We start from the raw sequence: 20,706 nt of genomic DNA, 5'->3' as shown, positions 1-20,706 counted from the left end.
GTCCTGGCTGGTTTGGCTCACTGGTTAGAGCATCGGCCTGCAGACCAAAGGGTCACAGGTTCACTTATGGTCAAGGGCATGTACCTGGGTTGCAGGTTTGATCCCCACCCTGGTCTGGGTCATGGAGGAGACAACCAATCAATGTGTCTCTGTCACATCCATGTTTCTCTCTCCCTCTCTCCTTCCCTTCCACTCTCTCTAAAAATCAATGGAAAAATATCCTCAAGTGAGGATTTTTTAAAAATGGGGATAATAATGGTTGCTACCTCATAGAGTTATCAAGAGAAATAAATCAGTTCATAAACGTAAAGCAGAAAAATGCTGACACATGGAGCCACTGTGGAAGTATTTGCTATGCTTGCTGGTGGTTACAATGTCTGAAGTCAGGTGTGGGTTTGAATCCTGAATTTTCCACATACCGGCTGTGTGACCCTGGTCAGGTAACAACAGTATGAACGTCCCACGGTTTTCAGAGGACTAGTGGGATAAAGTTTATAAAGGACGTGGCACACTGCCCAGTCCTGGGAAGCACACAGTAGATGGTGGTGACAGCTACTGGATTGCGACAGGTCAGCTCTGATGGAAGGGCCCCTCCTCAGCTCCTGCACTGAGCGCTGCACCCTGGGCTGCTGCTGTTTGCCTGGCCGTGGCCTTTTAGTCAGCCTCCCTTGGGGGCCCACATCACCAGATGTGTCTACTCGATTTCCAGGTCTTTGGCCCGTATGCTGGTTCAGCTGGGCCCGAAGAGCTCTAGAGCATAAACTGTTTTACAGTGTGAGCATCTGAAAAGATGAGTGTTCATTGCCTGCCTACTCAGTGATGAGGCTTGAACCCCACCCCCTCCAACTTCCCTTGGCAGCTTCGTCCAATTCTGTGACAACATACGAGACCTGCCAGACCTATGAACGCCCTATCGCCTTCACCTCCAGATCAAAGAAGCTGTGGATTCAGTTTAAGTCCAATGAGGGGAACAGTGCCAGAGGATTCCAGGTCCCGTACGTGACATATGATGGTAAGCGCTGTGCAGCTCAGGCTGCCATCTCTGCTTTGAACAGAACCAACTTCTGGGCCGGCTGGTGGATTGCTGACACACACACATGCTCAGAGATCAGGCAGGATAAGGGGAAAGGGCATCGCTGACTCACAGGTGCCAAATTTTAAACAGGCATTTGGGACACGGACTCCAGGATGAAACGATGTTTTAGAAAAGAAATAAAAGCGAGCATGTATTTCCTTCTACAGCTCAGGACAGAGAAAAGCTAATCAATGAGATAGTCTGTTACAGGCAGAGATTCATAGATCAGCATTATTTTTAAAAGATTACAAATACAGACCATTCTTCTTAGGCTAGAAAGAATAAAGACATCTAACATTTAGTTTATTCCTACAGGTCAGTCAGAACTGAGACCAAACTTCTTTGACAGAGTTGTATTGCCTGTGCTCAGACTTACACTTTTTACTGAATCAAAATTTTGAAATATTTATTTATAAGATAATCACTGTCTTTGAAATTAAGCAGTTTTTGCCCAGCCGGTGTGGCTCAGTGGTTGAATGTCAACCCATGCACCAAGAGGTTCCCGGTTCGATTCCTGGTCAGGCACATGCCCAGGTTGCGGGCTCTATCCCCAGTAGGGAGCATGTAGGAGGTGGCCAATCCATGTTTCTCTCTATGTCCCTCCTCCTGCTCTCTCTATAAAATCAATAAAAACATATTTTTTTAAAAAAGAAAGTAAGCAGCCCTGGCCGGTTTGGCTCAGCGGTTAGAGTGTCAGCCTGCGGTCCCGAGAGACCCGGGTTCGGATCCCGCTAGGGGCGTGTACCTCGGTTGCAGTTTGTCCCCGGCCCTGGTCGGTTGTGTGGGTGGCAGCCACTCGATGTGTCCCTTTCACGTCGATGTTTCTCTCTCTCTCTCTCTGTTCCTCTCTCTCCCTCCCACTCTACCTGAACAAAAAATGGAAAAATGTCCTCGGGTGAGGATAAAAAAAAAAAAAGAAAGTAAGCAGTTTTTGAAGAAATTTGTTTTTTGTACACATTCATATTTAATGACTACTATAAATAAGATATTCATAGTTTCCCCAGTTTCAGTCTAAACATATAATTTGGAGTAATGAGATACAAGTTCTGGTGCAGATTTTCTAATTCATTGTATGGCTCCAGACAAGCCATTTGGATCTCTGCCTTTATCCGCACTTCATAGGGATTTTAATACTTTTTTTAAACCTACCTTATAGGCAAGTAGGCATTAGATATATGTGACAACATTCTGCTGAAGTTACTAAACAAATGTAAAGTAAAATATGTAACATTTTATCATGCTATCTTCTAGTATTTCATCTGATTTTTATAATTGAACAAAAATAAAGATTACATATTTTTAGAACTACAAAATAAACAAATAAATAAATAAAATAAAAGTGAGCATAGCTTGGTGGGTGAGAACATGGGTGTTGGGCAGCCAGCCTGGATATAATTTCTTCTGTGACTTGGTGTATGTTATTTACCATCTCTAAGCCTTATTTTCTTAGTGTATAAATGATGGTAATCATTAAACTTAATGTAAGAGCTCAGTGGTATGATCTATAACGGACTTGCTGCAGTGCCTGGCACATAGTTAATGCTCAATAAATATTAGCATATTATGATCAAGACTTTTATTGAATGGAATCCTGAGGGGGAGGGAGGGAAATGCAATTTCTGGCCCTGTCTCTGCTGTTAACTGACTGTGTGATTTTGGGCAAATCAGGTGACTTCTCTGGTTTCGTTTTCATCTTGTTAAATAAAGGGGTGGCCTATGTGAGCCCTGGGGCCCTAGTCAGCTCTGAGACTTGATTGACAAACATTTGCTAGGAATGCAAACTGGACTTTGTCCTGGAGAACCTTATAATCTAGTGGAGGAAGAATCATCTGTTCATTTGTGAACTCATTCATTCATTCATTCAACCAATATTTAATGAGCATCCACTGTGTCAGGCATTGGACTAAGTGCTGAAGACAACATGGTTAGTGACAGAAACAAGTGTATGTTGTCTCAGATGCTATAATGAGCCATGTACAAAACTCTGTATGAGGATAGAAGAAGGGGCAGCAGTTAATTTCACGTGAGTTTTTGGAAAGAATAGAGCAAAGTTTCAAGAGATTTGGGTCTTCAAAAACACTTAAGTTTTTCTTAAAATAAACGGAGGAAGAACATTCCAGAAGAGGGGATGACACAGGCCAAAGGATGTAGTCCCTGGCCTGTGTGGGGACCTATGATTCCGGCAGTTGGTAGGACGCATGGGGCTTAGCCATGAGAGATGGGATTAGAAGGGCGTGGGGTTAGGCTGTAAGGAGCATTGAGTGCCAAACTCAGACGGGTAGATCTAATCTTATAGGGCACCACTGAAGGTGGTAAGACCGGGGCCAAAAGCAGGTCCTTTGGAAAGACAATATTGTATGGGTTTTTAAAAAATATTGCACATAATTTCTTTCTAACATGTTCCAAAAGGTAGGATCATCCTCCCTGTGCCTGAAACCATGTCAAACCCAAGACAAGGGCTCAGTCTCAGACTCCTAGGTGGACACAACGCCTCCATGTGGCTTTGCTGAGAGACAAGTACCTCATCCACCGGACAGTAGCCAGCTGACCACCTCCTCTCTCTGGGACTGGGAAGGAACCAGAAGAGGACACGGAGACTCCAGAACAAGCCTCACAAGGCTCACATACTGTAGTCTAGCTGTTCTCAACTCTGCTTTTGTGACAGGAAATCATCTTGATTTTTTTTTTTAATTCAGATAAAGAACCAGGTGAAATTACACGCAACCCTGGTTGGGCCCACGAGAGTGTATTTTGCACATATCATAGTAGACAATAGTTTAAAACTGCTCCTTTGGCCATATAGAGTCTTGTATGTCTTCATTCAGAGCCTACTTAATCTCTTTTTTACAAACATAGATTTCAGCAAGTTTGCTATCTGATTTCCAAGCCTAGTAGAACAGAAATCACAGTTAGAATGGGCGAGCGAGGCTGCTCACTGCAGACTGTCCCACTGACCGCTGGAGAACGGGGGACTGTCGTCCTGACTGACATGGATTGAGCATCACTGAGTGCCAGGCACACTCCAGGGGCCTTGACACAGTGCATTCCTCACAGTCACCCAGGCAGCTGACACGATTCTGTCCTGATTTTACAGTCGAAGTCACTAGGGCTGAACGATTTAAGTAACTGTCCCAAGATCACAGCAGGACAAAGGTACAGAGGTCTTTGGGACTCCAGGACCTAAGTTTTTACCTGCGACACCTGACTGCTTTTCTCAGGACAGTTAGAGCAAAGGAGGAGACCACAGTAGTTCTTAGAAGCAAAGGAAATTTTTTTTTAAGAGAGTGGTCTGGAAGCACGTGGGTAGCGGTGATCAGCCGTCCCGTTCTCTCCGACAGCAGAACACAGCACTGACCGTGTTCCCCACGGGAACGCCTATCACCCAAAGAAGCTCATGCTGTAGAGACTGCAGCAGAGGGATTCAAATAAATAACACATGCCCTGTCGACGTAAGAAACGTCCAAACCTCTAGAGAATTTTTATGAGTTTATTTAAGTCAAACTGACGATAATTGCCAGGAAGCAAAATCTCAGTGGCTTGAGAAAATGCTCTGCAGGATGGCAGTTTATTTTATACATTACAATCAAAGGAGGAGACATGAAATCCGTTGGTGGTAGATTAAGGGGGCAGGAGAAAGCAGAAGGGGAATCTCTGAGATTGGATAAAGAGTGCAATGGAGAGACAGATACTTCTTTTACATTGGTGCGTACAGGACAGTTAATAATGAGCATTGACAGCACATGGAGATGGTATGAGGGAGAACAAGACAGCAATGAGAGGCTGTGGTCTCATGGTCTGGCGTACCCTGACGGGTCTGGCCAAAGGGATCACTCTGACATTCCAAGGGTATGTTATCATAGATGCAAAAAGACAGTAGACAGGCTTGCTTAAGGTAAAGATTGACCTTTGTCAAGGAAGCTACAGGCCTACGATGGGACTACCTGCCACAACTTGCCTTTAGTTAGTAGTTTTATGTTGAGACCATCCTATGTGGTTATTTTTGGTCTCTGAGTTTGTAAGACTGACACACTGGCTTCCCCTGAGCTTGTCAGGTTCAGTATGTGCCTCTTTTTCATTCATAGCCCTTACTCATATTTTATATTTATTGAAATAAAAGGAAAAGACGATACCACGTGAATAGGGTACAAGTGATACTGTACATGTGTTGAACTAGTAATTATTATAATTATACTATTAATTTCCATTTACCATCACTTGACTAGGAGAAACTTCTTCAGGAACTCTATCCACATGGTTCCAATGATGTTCTTATGATTTATTTGGTTTGATATGCATATAAAGAGGCTTTTTTTTTTTTTTTCGGCCTTGAATTTGAAAAAAACTTGTGCTTTGGATATGCTTGATTTGAATTGTGACTGTGAGAAATAGACTAGACTCAGAAGGAGGGTTTACGTTTGGAGAAGGCTCACACTATGTGCTCTGCATTTAGTGTGTGTGGGGACCCAAAATCATTAATGGGAAAATGAGCATAGCTTCCTTCCCAATGAACACAGCTTCTCCACCCAGCCAAGCTCTCCCTGCCCTAACCCCACTCAAAAAAAAAAAAAAAAAAAGGGAGAGAAGAGTCTTGCTAGATAGGTAAGAAGCTTGATTGTTTTACATAACACAAGGACAGAGAGAAAAAGAGAGGAAGGGAGAAGGGAGAAAAGTGGAGAGGGAGAGAAGAGCCATGAGCCTGGGTGTGCTCAGCAGGGAGTGAGTGAACAGGAAGAGAAGGAGCCTCAGAGGAAGCAGCATGTGGGGTAGGAGGAAAACCAAAGAGCGTGGGGTCCCGGAAGCTGAGTAAAGAAGTGGGTCAGAGGGAGGGGTGACTGGCTGGGTCACATGCTACTGAGACATCAAAGAAGATGAGGACCGAGGGTTGACCTTGGGGATTTAACCACATAAAGGTCACTGGTGATTTCGACAAGTGGTTTTCAGGGAGTGGTGGAGGGCAAAGCTGAGTGGACTGGGTTTGGGAGAGAAAGAAAGAAGGATCCGAGACAGTGAGCGTTGGCAATTTTCTCAAAGAGTTTGCTGCAAAGGGGAGCAGGGTGGATGCTGGAGGGAGAAATGAGGTCAAGAGAGGAACTTTCTTTTTATCGGAGACATAACAGCATCTTTATGTGCTGATGGAAAAGAGAGAAAAATTTATCATCCAGGGAAGAAAGGGCAGAACTACTGGAACAGTGGCCCTGATTTGATGAGAGAAGACGGAGAGTGAGCGAAGTGGGGGATGGGCCTTGACTGGACACGCAGAGGGCTGGCGTGAGGGCTGATGGAACAGGAAAGATGGATGCAGGTGCTGGCAGGTGAGAGGCTGTGGCCAGGGAGTCTGTGGAAGGTCTCTTCCGATCACCTTCTCAGTATCTGAGTGGTCATCGTTCTGACAGCAGCTGCAGAGGGGCATTGCTGAGAACCTTATGAAAAAAAAAAGGAAAGTGAGTTTGGAAAATAACTAAACCATACAATGCAACATATGTTCTTTATTCCAACAGAGGATTACCAGGACCTCATTGAAGACATAGTTCGAGATGGCAGGCTCTATGCGTCTGAGAACCATCAGGAAATACTTAAGGTAAGTATGTACTTAAGGTAGACTCAGCAGTCATCCCCAGGGCTCCCCAGGACCCCCCGGAGGAAGTTTTCCTTTTGGTCCATATGGCTGCCTTTCAGACATGGAGCCTGCTGTGGGCTGAGTTCAGTTTTATAGCTTCACCAGACTTAGTTTAAAAAAAAAAAAAAATGCAGGAGGCTGTCTTCAATGCTGTCAAGTGAAGTTGTATTTTTAAATTTGGAGGAGCAGTGGGAACCTTGTTCATCATACATCCAAGCCTGCAGCAAATTGTGCTTTCATGTGAATTCTCCAAAGAGTTGAAGATGCTTGGCTCTTTATCCTTCAAGGGTGAAATTCACCAAATGTTATATACTTATAAGTATTTACCAATAAACACTTGCCATATCACTAATCAAATAAATATTCCCCAAGTTCCAAAGTTGTATCTCATCTAATTTAGAAAAGGAAAACAGTTTTTTTTTATGTATTAAACTTTCCTTTATAAAAGTAATACATGCATGTAGTCTGGCCGGTGTGGCTCAGTAGTTGAGCATTGACCCGTGCACCAAGAGGTCACCGGTTCAATTCCCAGTCAGGGCACATGCCCAGGTTATAGGCCAAATCCCCAGTGGGGGGCATATGGGAGGCAGCCAATTGATATTATCTCTCATTGATGTTTCTATCTCTCTCTCCTTCTCCCTTCTTCTCTCTCTAAAAATAAATAAATAGATAAATAAACAAACAAACTGGGGAAAAAAATTAGAGGAAACCATTTTCACAAAGTGTTTTTCAGATAATCAGCCATTATAGTTCCATTGGCAAAATGTCGGAATGTTTAAATAATTTGGCCCAGTAACAAAAACTCTGTTCTTTTTAGGATAAGAAACTGATCAAGGCGCTGTTTGATGTCCTGGCCCACCCCCAGAATTATTTCAAGTACACAGCCCAGGAGTCCCGGGAGATGTTTCCAAGATCCTTCATCCGACTGCTACGTTCCAAAGTGTCCAGGTTTTTGAGGCCTTACAAATGAGTCTGCCCACAGGGCTCTCCGGCCCGAGTTCCGCCTGTGGGCTGGCGGGGTGCAGCTGTCTGCTTCTGCAGCCAGCCTCGTTGGATACCGCTGCCTCCAGGAGCAGTGACTCGTTAGATTTTAATTTTTATAGATAATACAGATATTTTGGTAAATTGAACTTGGTTTTTCTTTCCCAGCATTGTGGATGTGGACTGAGAATGGCTCTGAGTCCCACTCACTTCTCATGGCTGTAGGCAGAGGTGTTGGATACGTCAAGGGCTGGCTGAGCTGGACCTCAGTCAGCTCAGGTGAGATTCACCTGTCCTTCCTGGTTCTCACTCCTCCTCAACAGGGCTGTGATGGAAAGGAAGCTGCGGAAGGGGCTGCCTTGTCTGAAACTTCAGCTTCCTCCAGCCCAGCCCTCCGTAAGGAAGCCCTGTGCGCCCAGGAGCAGGCTCTGGCCAGGCAGAGCAGGAAAGGAGGAAGGGAGGGAGGGAGAGCCCTTGAGGCACCATCCCCACACCTGAGACCTGGGAGGACTCCGTGTCTCCACAGCCTTCTCCTCCCGCCTGTGTGACCTACATTTGATCCCAGGAGCTCGAGTTCATTAAAAAAGACTTAAAGCAGCCCTGGCCGGTTGCTCAGTGGTTAGAGCATCTACCTGAGGACTGAAGGGTTGCAGGTTTGATTCCAGTCAAGGGCACTTGCCTGGGTTGCAGGTTTCCCCCGCCCGACCAAGGCTGTGCAGGAGGCAATCAGTCGATGTCTCTCTCTCACATTGATGTTTCTCTCTCTCTCCCCCTACATCCCTCCCAGTCTCTCTAAAAAAAGTCAATGGAAGAATATCCTCAGGCGAGGAGTAACAAAAAATAAAAGTAAAAGTAAAATACTTAAAGCAGAAAGGATTAGAACTGAAAAGATGAAAACAAAGCACTTCGTCCGACATAATAACGTAGGCCCATTGACGCCTCCCCCGTGGGCAGCTCCCAGCCGCCGCAAACACACAGCGCTGGTTTCCACACCAGCCACGCCTTCGGACCTCTGCTGAGCAGTGTCAGGGCCTGGAGCCTTCGGTCAGACGTGGTCTCCTTGGTGGATGAGAATCATCTCCCTTCACCCTGAGTCAGGGCTGCCAAGGGACCTATGTCCACAGTGGACCCACTCCAGGCATCCGAGGTCCAGGTAGGACACAGTGCAGACCAGGCTGTTACGTGTGCCTTCCTTCCCCACTGTCCCAGGTCAGAGACCAACCCAGCTCCGAGGACATGAACAAGCACGGCTGAAGGTGGTCTCACCTCTTAATGGTCACAGCACTGCTAGAAACAGCTACACAAATCCTGGCCTCCAGGTCCCTCAGAATCATCTCACTTTCAGTGAGCACAGCGGGCCCCACCATCATTTTCTCCCACAGGAACTTGAATTTTCAATATTATTGAATTTTTAAAATTTTAAATCCATAGGCAAAAATCTCATTACGGTAAATAAAAAAGATTTATATCAAACAAGCTGCCATTTCCCTAATGAATGGGCTGATGATACACAACCATAGTGTTTTGTTATTTCATAAAAAACTAACTGTACATACAGTTCTCTATACCAAAGTACTAAAACATGGTTAACAAATACTTTTGAAGAAAATGAAGACTATTTCATTATTGTTGAACTTATTTTTCACCTCAATGGGTTTAAAAAAATTTTAATAACATTAATCTTTGAAAAATACTCATCAGCCCTGGCCTGTTTGGCTCAGTGTTTGGAGCATCAGCCTGCGGACCAGAGAGATCCGGGTTCAGTTCCCACTAAGGGCACGTACCAAAAAAAAAAAAAAAAAGAAAAGAAAAATCCTCATCAAACGTTTCTTCTTTATTTGGATGGATCCTAAATACCCATTTCCAAATTTCTCTAAAAAATTTTAAACTTCTTTATTAAAAAAAAAAATCATTAAAACAAGCAGCTGGAATTTGTAATACCAGAACTTTGCCTACATTTCTGAGTCCAACCATAGATGAAAATTCAAATGTAATAGAACCGGAGTCAGTGACCTGACCGATGTGGAGGTGGGTGAGATAAACTGCACATCCTTGTCCAAGCACAGCATGACTTTGTGCTCATGACGGTGCGGATCCGGATTGCTGATTTCCAAGAAGGCCAGGGGTGGGGACGGGGCTGCAGGAACCTGGTCTCTGTGAAGCAGCCTCCGGGAGCAGGCCGTGCACCAGAGCTGAGCTCCTAGGACAAGCACGAGCCACTGGGGCCCTCCTGAAGCTTCCTTTCTACACCAGCCAACCACCCTAATTAATGCTATGGTCCTGTTGGGAGGCTGGCTGGCTGGGGCTGCTGTTGCCACCTGCTAAACCAAATATTTATTGAACATGTGCTCTGTGCCAGGCACTCTTCTAGGCCCTAGGGATGCACAAGACAGACAAAGATTTTGCCCTGGTGGAGCTTACATTTTAGAGAACAAATAAATAAATCACCAATGAAAAGTATCAGCTAGTAGTAAGTGTTATGTTGAAAATTAAAATGAGTTAATTAAACAGATGACTGCATGGCTACTTCAAATATATTTTTATTGATTTGAGAGAGAGAGGAAGGGGGCAGAGGGAGAGAGAGAGAGAGAGAGAGAGAGAGAGAGAGAGAGAGAGAGAGAGAGAAACAGTGGTTGATCCGTTGTCTCCCATACACACCCCAACCCCACAACCTGGCCATGTGCCCTGACTGGGAAATGAACCATCAACCTTTTGGTGTATGAGATGATGCTCAACCAACTAAGCCACACCGGCTAGGTCTGCATGGCTACTTTAGAATTAAATTCAATGACAGGAAGGACTCAACCTTGGTATTAAGACACTGGCATTTCCACTTCCTCTCCTTGGGAAACACACTGTGAACTCAGCCCCCATACCTTGAGGAAGCCACAGCAGCTTGCAGATAGCCTATGGGGAGAGGAACCAGCTGAGCTCCCAGGTGACAGCTGGCAGAACTTGCCAGGTATGGGATGAGCCGTCTTGGGAACGGATTCTCCAGCCCCAAGTCGAGCTGTCCCAGCTGATGCTTCATGGAGCAATCCCCATTGAGCCAAAAGTACAGACTTGTGAGCAAAATCTATGATTATCATCATTTTAAGCTACTAGATTTTGGGGTGATTTCTTATGCAATAATAAGACATTGGGAAAAAGAAGATTGAGAGTTCAAGTTTGGCCATTCCAAATATGAGACGCCTATGATATATCCAAATGGAGGTTCAAATAGGCGATTGGTTCTATGTAGCCCCAGAGAAGTCAGGGCCAGAATAGAATTTTTTTTTTTTTCATCCTCACCTGAGGACATTTTTCCATTTTTTGTTCAGGTAGAGTGGGAGGGAGAGAGAGGAACAGAGAGAGAGAGAGAAACATCGATGTGAAAGGAACGCATCGAGTGGCTGCCACCCGCACAACCGACCAGGGCCGGGGACAAACTGCAACCGAGGTACGCGCCCTTAGCGGGAACCGAACCCGGGTCTCTCAGGACCACAGGCCGACGCTCTAACCGCTGAGCCAAACCGGCCAGGGCCAGAATAGAAATTTTAATGTCACAGAATAAAGACATGAAACTGATTGAGGTCACCTGGGGAAGGTATGTAGACAAAAGAAGACCAAGGAGCTCTGAATTCTGGGATTTCTGTGAGCACAGGGACCAGGACTTGGAGGAGCTGCTCCTTAAGTAAACAGGAAGAGGTCAGAGCTGAGCTTCACCCTCCCTCCAAGAGCTTGTTCCGTGGAAGTGGAATCTGCACAAGTCCTTCCTTCCAGCTGTGGATATTGTTCTTGAGCCATTTACTCAAGTGCCACGTTTATGGACGTAGCCAAGTTTCCCTTGAGTTTCTTATGCTAATAAAAGTGTTTGCCTTTTCACATTAACAGATGATTCTCTTCACTGAGGAAAATTGCTTCCTCTGAATCATTCCCAGGCTGTTAAGTGTGTTGTCTGTAGGCACTCACTGGATTTAGGTTTGCAGGTGATTTTAAAATGGTCATGTAACTTGGGAAAGGCGGCGGTCGTACCGCACACAGCACAGACTCGCTTGCCTGCGGGCTGGTATTTTCGGGAAGATGCACCAGCGCCATTGCTTGCTGCCGACCTCTGGGAAACTCAGGGGCCCACACCAGGCCCAGCCTCGCTCTTCTCCTCACCCCAGAAGAGGTGCTTCTTACTAGGGCTGTCAGCATCTCCACTTCCTGTCACACAGCAGGATGGGTCCTGAGAGCCTTACCCAGTCTACATCACTCTTAGCCTGTATTTGGGAGGCAAAATGGGTTAGGGGAGGCTGGAGTGAAGCAGTTCCTCACCAAGTCTACGGGGCCTTGTTACCCATGGCCTTCTTGCTAGGCAAACTATCCTCTGAATCCAGGTCCTGGGTGTGGCTAGTAGTAGCCCATTCACCGGAAATGAGAAGCCTTGCTGAGCTTCCTTTCTGTGACATCTACTACTTCAGGGGCTCGTAAGCCCAGCTGAGGAGCATCCTGAATATTTGTGGTACCCTGCTTCCTTCTCCCTTCTGGCAGTCCTGATCGGCCTGCAGGAGACCAACCTCCGGCGGCTAATGGCCCAGCAAGGCTGCTTCTGTGATGGACAGCCACAAAGACATAACTACTCAGCAGGGATAACTTTCCAGAGAACACATTAGGATAAAAATAAATTTAGAAAATGAAACCACTTTAATTCACAGGTAGGTTGTTCTAGCTGAATAAAAGGGATACGAACTAAATCCATCTACTGCAAACAATGAAATAACTCAGCATTGCTTGGTTTTCAGAGTATCTCATTAGGGAATGTGACCCCATACCTTAATGACTAATAATTCTTTATTATGTGTTTGCTCATTCATTCATTTATGTACCATATTTATTGAGGGCTTACTAAATGCTAGGTATTATAGGAGCTGGAGATACTGTAGTGAGCAAAATAAAGTCTCCACTCTTGTGGAGTTTACATTCTAATGGAGGGATACAGAAAATAAACAACATATATTATGAAGTCAAGTGTGATAACTATTTTTGTTTGTTTGTTTGTTTGTTTTTGTTAATCCTCACCCGAGGACATTTTTTGATATTTTGTTCAGATAGAGTGGGAGGGAGAAAGAGAGAGAGAGAGAGAAACATAGACATGAAAGGGACACATCGAGTGGTTGCCACCCACACAACCCAACCAGGGCTGGGGACAAACTGCAACCGAGGTATGTGCCCTTAGCAGGAACCGAACCCGGGTCTCTCTAGACCGCAGGCCAATGCTCTAACTGATGAGCCAAACCAGCCAAGGCTCCATTGATTTTTTAGATAGAGTGGAAGGGGGGAAGGGGAAAGAAACATCGATGTGAGAGAGACACATCGATTGGTTGCCTCCCTCAGAACCCCGATGGGGACTGAACCTGTAACTCAAGTACTAGTCCTTGACTGGAAATCAAACCCAAGACCCTTCGATCTGAGGGCCAACGCTCTAACTACTAAGCCAAACAGGCCAAGGCAAGTGTGATAACTATTTTAAAGAAAATAAATAAGATTGAAAGGATAGAGGATGAGGAGGTGATGGGAGGACTTGCTATTTTAGATGAGCTCATCATTAGAGCCATGAATCCAGGTCCTTCCGGGGAACTGGCTCCTCAAAGCAAGCCTGGCAGCACTGGCCCTGGAAAGCTCCTCCACCCACCCAGCAAGAACTTGACATTTCATCTCAGGGCCAAGCTGACCAAAGCTACAAGTTGTGAACAGCCGTTCTTCAATTCCTAGAACAGGCGCCACCTAGTGGTTATAAATGGAATTAGCCCGTGTTTCAGTCATTCCCAGGCCTTGGAGCTTAAGTGCCCTTGGATAGTTCAAGGCAAAATGTTACCAATGGAGTGTTGGGGACCAGGGCTGTGGTTTAACAACTGATTGATTGTATGCTGTTTCATATAGACCCTCGGAATGTATCTGTTTATATCTTTTCCTTCCCTCTGCCTGGCCTAACGACTAATGATCAGGTGGGAAGTCATTGCTTTAGATCCTTTCAAACTATCAACGATGCTCTGAATCATGTCCAAACACATACACACCTCCTCCACATTTGTTCATTCATTTATTGTTATGGTTTAGGCACATTCTAGGCTGGAGATATATATATATATATATATATATATATATATATATATATATATATATTACATTACTGAGAGAGAGGAAAAGGAGTTGAAAGAATGAGGGGAAAAATCATCCCAAATTGTAATCTTGTGTAATGTTTCCCCACTTGTAGTTCTAAGAGCTACCATATCCCCTTGACTTGGACTGATCCTACATTCTATCCTGGGACTGAAGGATGACATCGAGGCACAGTTTGGACTGTTCTGTCTTTTCCCTACACCATGCAAAAAGCAGTAATACAAACCCACCTCAAATCTGTTTGGTGTGCTGGCTTTACCTTATACACACTTTGTGATGGAAAATAAATTAACTTTTAATTAATTAAAAGCTGCTGAGCAGGAAATGGAACCAATGCCCCGGGGAGGACAGAGCCCAGCAATGTGTGACTGACACGGCCATGGCCAGCAGAAGAGTGTGACGGTAACGAGTGTGAGCTTGTGGTGGACCCTGCTCAGGCCCGCAAGCTCAGCCCTCTGCAGCCTTGTGGGTAACTTGCTGTGCGTGACCATACACTGCTCATCATCACACAGTGTCAATGAAGTTGCATGTCTATGACACTTGTCCAGCGTATCAAACTGTGGACAATATAGCAAAATGGTGATGGTGGCAAAGCAAGAATATATGCCCAGAACCCCAATGTCAGGTCCAGGTGGCTTGTTTTGAGGAAGGTAGCTTTTAGCAGCCACATCAGATGCCAAAGCTGAAGTTTTGAGTGTTAGGGGAATAAGTATAAGAGGCTCGACAAACCTTTGCTCAGGGCTCCCAATGAGGAGCTGAGGTGACTCAAGCAGCATCCCTCACCCATTGTTCCCCTCCCAGGATTCCTAATACACTTTTCTAAGAATGCAGTCTTTCTGTTGGTCTTAGTGGAAGATTTATCTAAGATTTATATTTCATAATGCTCATTTTCTCCAAGACTCTCATTACGTTCTCTGCGGTAGCTGCATTTATATTCCAGGTCTGCCACTTCATAGCCATGTGATCTTGCTCAAGTTACTTAACTTCTCTGTGCCTCACTTTCCTCATATGGTAAATCTAGGTAATGATAGTATCTACTGGATACGGTTATTGTGAGATTAAATGAGATCACACACGTGGAAAACCCTTTTACACTGCTTGGAATGTAAAAGGGCTCAATAAATGTTAACTATTACCATCATTTTCCACTTTTTGAAACTTGAGACGTTAAATCCAATATATACGTTTTGAAAACAGGTTCACATTTTGCTGGTTTTTTCCCCGTTTCACTGAAACAGAAAGTCCTTTAGTTACAGGCTTTCTAGTGAGATGTGTTCTAGGAACTGAAGAATTAGAGCTTGCCCTGGCCGGTTTGGCTCAGCAATTAGAGCGTCGGCCTGCGGTCCTGAGAGACCCGGGTTCAGTTCCCGCTAAGGGCATGTACCTCGGTTGCAGTTTGTCCCCGGCCCTGGTCGGTCGTGCGGGTGGCAGCCACTCGATGTGTTCCTTTCACATCGATGTTTCTCTCTCTCTCTCTGTTCCTCTCTCTCCCTCCCACTCTATCTGAACAAAAAATGGAAAAATGTCCTCGGGTGAGGATAAAAAAAAAAAAAAAGAATTAGAGCTTAACGCAGTCATGAACAGCCACGATGCCTGATTTTGATTCTAACTAGACTTTCTGAAAATCCCTATCCTTCTGAGCTGGGAAGGTGAAATGCACTTTTCCAGTCTCTACTGTTTTTCTCTGGGCAGGAACAGCACACATTTGGAAAGACCTGTCAGTCCTTCATTTTTTGTTATTTCCAACCCTCAGCCCCTGATGTGTGAAGATGGCAATACATCTTGCTGAGCCCAGAATCAGACAGTCTCCAGAAATGATCATCTCAATTTTTATATTTCCCGAATGACAGAGTCCAAACCCTGACTCCAGGGAGGCGTTACTCAGGGTTGCAAAGCATTCCGAGAGGCTTTCCATCTTCGGAGGTCTGTTTCCAGGTGAAGAGCTCTCTGCTGGCCTCTGTGGGGACAGTCTTTTCCAGGTTCCCCACCTGTTTTGGAGAAGGGAAGAAAAGAGAAAGATGACTCCTATTTATCGAAGGCTCACTTTGTGCCAGTCCCTGCGCTTTAGTGTTATGCTGTTTAAACCACACAGCGTCTTGCCAGATAGGCCAAGCAAGGCTCAGAGAGCTGCAGTAACTTGGCCAAACTACTACAACAAACAAGGGGCGGAGCCAGGATTCCAAGCCCAGCCTAGCCTCCCCTCTTTCCACTGGACACTTTTGCTTCAGATACTGAGATTTTTTTTTTTTTCTTCTCCTTTCTCTCCTCTCTGCTGTCTGATTTGAGGTCACAGCCTCTCCTCATCCCAGGAAGTGAAACAAAATCATTGCTGACAGGCATGGATCCAAAAGACCCAGGCAACGTTGGAAAACACCAGTGGGGCTGCCCTCAACTCCGTGTTACGAGGCTGTGGTGATGTTGGGAATCACTCTGAAGGAAGGAGACAGAAATATCTCATCTTTTCTTTAACCTACCAAATTCAACACAGTTTTCAGGGCTGCATGCCAAGTTGTGGGCACCCGCGCAGCCAGATATCCTGGCACACATATGGCGCCTGCAGCAGACAGCTGTTTGAAGAATCTTCCTGCCAGAGGGAGTTGGGGTGGTGGGGAGGGCACGAGAGGAGGAAGGGGACTCTGCAGCTATGGGGATGGGGGTGATGAACAAACTGGGATGCAGGAGGTGGCCCTTACCTCCAGGTGTGCCCAAGGGCAAAGTCAGAGCAAAATATGCATTGAGTGGGAAGTGAAGGAGAATAAAAACTCGTTGGCCATCTCCCCGTTCTCCTCAGCTCTTATGTATTTTCCCGGCTTCCCAGCTCTGGCACGCATCCTGTGTCCCATTCTCAAAGGCCTCCCTGCTAGCTGAAGACCCAAAGAGGGTTGCTGAGAGAACAGACTGCAACCTTGGAGCTGCAGACAGCCATGAGACAGGAAGAGCCGGCCTGCCGTGGCATCAGCTCAGAGCAGAAACAGATCGTGTCATTGGATCTCTTCGATTCAGCCATGCCTGAAACCCCTGCAGTTTTTAATTAAGGGACCAAAATCTTTGCATTTTGGCTTAAAAAAATTTCAATGGGGATTCTGTCACTTCCAGTAAAAACAACACAAATAAAATCCTAACTAAAACAGCATCAACTTGTCTAGTACAATTTTTAAGAACAGATCCTCTACAACAGCCAAGGAAGTGAGTAGAGAACTTGAGAACAAAGCCACTGGATATGGCAAACTCAATCTAGAGGCACAAGGTGTGGACAGAGTTGGCCTGCCCCTGTATGAGGAGGCCTTGGCTCCAAGGGGCAGGCTTGGGGGTGGTAAAAAATACTCAGATTTGACTTACATTGGCTGCAGCTCTGTAGGGAGGCTTGGAGGAGGCATAGACCAGGCCCATTCTGAGGCTTGGCAACCTACAACTTTTCCTGAAGTGTTCCAAGTAACAGTGGAAGCTGCCTTCTGTGGAGCCCTTCCTCTGAGCCGTGATGTGCTATGTTTCATTTAACACTCACAGCAGTCCTGAGAGGTACATATGTTACTGGCATTTTTTAGATGAGGAATTGAAACCCACAGTGATAAAGTGACTTACTAATCATATAGCTAGTGAGTGGCAGAACAGAGATTGCAACCTAATGTATTGGACTAAAAAAAACCTGTGGTTTTAATAACAGTATTACACTTCTTCCAAGATGGGTCAATGTGGGTCGGGGAGCTTGGCTATATGGAGAATTAATATAATCTTTTCTAGAGTTTTCAAAGCCCATGTTTATATGTAATCTCACTGTACCCCTTTTATAGATATGGAAACTCAGGCTTAGAGTTAGGAAGAGATTTGCTCAAAGTCACTTGGGCAAACTGGATAAACCGCCTAGAGGTGATGTTCCTCAAACGGAGCAGCCAGTCTGTAGTCTGCAGAAACTGTGTGTGTGGTGCGGGGCGGGAGGGTGGGGGAGCTCACCACACTGACCCATACTTAAGGGCAGTGATGGTATCAGTCTGGCTAAGGAAGATCTCTGACAGATGAGGGGAACAACCGGTGTTGTGGCCACAGATCCAGTTGTTGGACACAAATCCCAAGACGGCCAAGAGCTTGCATTCACAGATTCCCAGCTCCAGCCAAGGCCATTTATTTTTCAGCAACACTTGATATGGACAAATTCCAGTTCAACTAGAGAGATTCAGCTTCCTGGTGTTCCCAGGGGGGCTCTTGCTATGAAAGCTGACCCTTTCTTCCATTGGGCCATCCTCAGCCAAAAAAAAAGGCTGCAAGAGTGGGCTGAGCTACCTGCGGAGTAGGGAGTTGGAATCTGCCTCCCTGGCTACCTCCCAGAGGAGAGTACCTGTCCCAGCCCGAGCCCCAGGGGCCCTCTCTGTTGGGCCTGTCCTGATGCTTTGCCGAGCTCAGAGGCACTTGTCCTAGAGAGACAAGGCAAGGCTGTCTTTCACTGCTTCCTGGGTGACTCTCACCCGGAGGAGTGACCAGGCAGGGATCCAGGTGACAGGACAGAAGGGGCCAGGACAGTCACTGTTGTTCACTGCTGGAAGCATGCCAGGGGACTGGAAGGTGAGCTGCAATCCCACCCCCTCCTCACCTTCCCCTCCAGGAAATACTGCTCTCCACAGTACTGGGGGGAGGGGGGATCCTTAAAGCCAAGTGAGCAGCCCTCTGGATTTATTTTCCCACAAGCAGTCAGTGAGCTCTGAATCTAGGGCAAGTGTTGAAGGCAGTAACGGAGGGGAAAAGCAGGTTCATGAAGTCAAACCCAGCCCTTGTGGGTCTGGGAGATCCAGCACAGGTTCTGGGGGAGCAGACGGTAAGTCCTGGGTTTAAAAGCCCAGCTCTACCACTTGCTTTCCTTGGGCGAGACCTTAACTTCTTGCCATACTTACACTCAGTATTTATTGAGAGCCTCCTAGATGCTTTGGATTTAGTGATAAGAAAGAAAAAAAAAGACTCATTTGCTTTCTTGGAGCTTACAGTTAGGGAGGGATATAAATATTAATCAAGCAACCAGTAACAGTCTCCTTCCACCACCATCATCAAAAAACGTGAAATGCCCAGAGAGATGTACAGTGTCTGATTAGGGAGAATTCACCCTCTCTGGAAGGTTAGAGAAGACTTTCCTAAAGAAATGGTAATTGGAGGTTTGGGAGAAACAAAATGAAGCTGACGGCTGTCTTTTGACTGAACGGAGTAGGTGGGCATTCCATGCAGAGGGAACAGGATATTCAAAGGTAGACTATTTGGCCAAAGAGAGAAGGGCTTCTCAAAGGAACTGAAGAAGGCTGGTGAGGCTGAAGTAGAGTGGAGAAGCCCCTGGGAGCAGACCATGCAAGAATGGCTTTATCTTAAGAGCAATAGGAAGCCTTTTGAGATGTTCTAAGCAAGGAGGTGAGATGATCACAGTTGTAGTTTGAAAAGATTACCCTGGCAGTAGAAAACAAGGAATGGGAAGGGAACCAAGGCACGAAATTCAGGAGACCAGTTAAAAGGTCTCAGGTATTTGCCTGTAAAATGTGGATAATGATAATACTACCTAATAAGCTGTTGCCAGTATTCAATGAACGACTTTTTTTTTTTTTTTTAAATCCTCACCGGAGGATATTTTTAAATTTATCCTCAGATAGAGTGGGAGAGAGGGGGACAGAGAGAGAGAGAGAAACACATCCACTGGTTGCCTCTCGCAGGACCCCGAGCAGGGCCAGAGACAAACCGCAACCAACCGAGGTAGGTGCCCTTGACCAGAATCAAACCCGTGAGTCATTGGTGGGGGACGACGCTCCAGCCACTGAGCCAAAACGGCAAGGGCAATGAACTACTACATTTTAAATATTTATTCCAATACCTGGCACAGGGTAAGAGACTCAGTAAACGTCGTTATTGTTACTTGTATTGTTAGTTTCTACAGAGAGAAGGGCTGGGACAGGGTCGTGATTGTTCCTAGGGTGAAAATGTAGTTTGCACGAAGTCACAACGTTGAGGCCAGAACTCAGGATGCCCGAAGGCCCATTAAAATGGCTTGAGAGTATGATTCACGAAAAAAAAAGGGGAGGGGGGCTCCCATTGTTCCTGGCAACATGCTGGAGAGATGAAGCTCTAGCGTTGGCTGAGAAAACGTGCTTTCTGTCAGGTGTCCCACCGAGCAGATACCGGTGCAGTCGCGCGCGGAGGCCGGGACCCTCGCCACCCCTCAGCGCCGGGCTGCCCGCAGGCTTCCGCCCCGCCCTGCTTCCCGGGCACCGGGTGCCAGGAGGAGGGAGAGGCCCGGGAAGGCCACCTGCAGCGGGCCCGCAGGGGCTGCCCCCTCCCCAGTCACGTGGCCTGGTGGGTGGGACGGGCCCGAAGTTAGAGAAATCCCGAGTGATCCCGGCTTCTGAGCGCGCCGCGCTACTCCCGAGCCCGGGCCGTGGGCGCGGGGGCTTCAGGAGGAGGCGCGGAGGCGGCAATTTGCGAAGCCGAGCAGCCGGCGGGACGGCGGGGCTGCGGGACTCGAGGCATGGCCCGGCTGTCCGTGATCCCGGGGTCGGCCACTGCGTGGACTGGTGAGCGGGAGCCCGGGGGCGGCAGCGGCTGGGGTCCGAGAGGCTGCTCTGGCATTATGCCCACACCCCATCCCGGTGCAGGGGACGCGGGCATCCACAACGGGAGCGGGGCAGTGGGGTAAGCGGCCGCCGTGGGCCCTGGGCGCTCCGGGTCAGTGCCCCCAGTGCCACTCCTCCTCGCCCGCTGTTCCCCGAGTTGGGGTGACGCGGAGGCGCTCGGCGGACTCGACGCTGGGAGCCGCGCGGCGGCCGGGGGCGCTGTGCCGGCCCCGCCCCCCGCGCGCGCAGTGGCTGCCCGCCGTGACGTCATGCTCGGCTATAAAGAGCGCGGCGCGCGGTTCCCCGGCGCCGGA

General features: G+C 46.9%; 1 protein-coding gene across 3 annotated transcripts in view; it reads left to right on the top strand.

Annotated features, from left to right (window-relative positions):
* The window catches only part of SCUBE2 (signal peptide, CUB domain and EGF like domain containing 2), a 64,245-nt gene extending 55,973 nt beyond the window's left edge, over positions 1–8,272 (top strand). For 2 of the 3 annotated variants that reach the window (XM_036258065.1, XM_036258064.1), the window contains 3 exons: positions 860–1,012; positions 6,574–6,653; positions 7,510–8,272. In XM_036258065.1, coding sequence (XP_036113958.1) covers positions 860–1,012; positions 6,574–6,653; positions 7,510–7,662 — 386 coding nt within the window. In that variant the 3' untranslated portion in view covers positions 7,663–8,272. The remainder of the gene's footprint in view (positions 1–859; positions 1,013–6,573; positions 6,654–7,509) is intronic. The other variant, XM_036258066.1, reaches the window with a different exon arrangement.
* Positions 8,273–20,706: the final 12,434 nt, after the last annotated feature.

The sequence above is a fragment of the Molossus molossus genome, unplaced genomic scaffold (genome assembly GCF_014108415.1).
Source record: "Molossus molossus isolate mMolMol1 unplaced genomic scaffold, mMolMol1.p scaffold_m16_p_13, whole genome shotgun sequence".
Taxonomy (NCBI): domain Eukaryota; kingdom Metazoa; phylum Chordata; class Mammalia; order Chiroptera; family Molossidae; genus Molossus; species Molossus molossus.
Note: the sequence above shows the minus strand (reverse complement) of the source record. Positions and strands in the feature narration are given on the sequence as shown.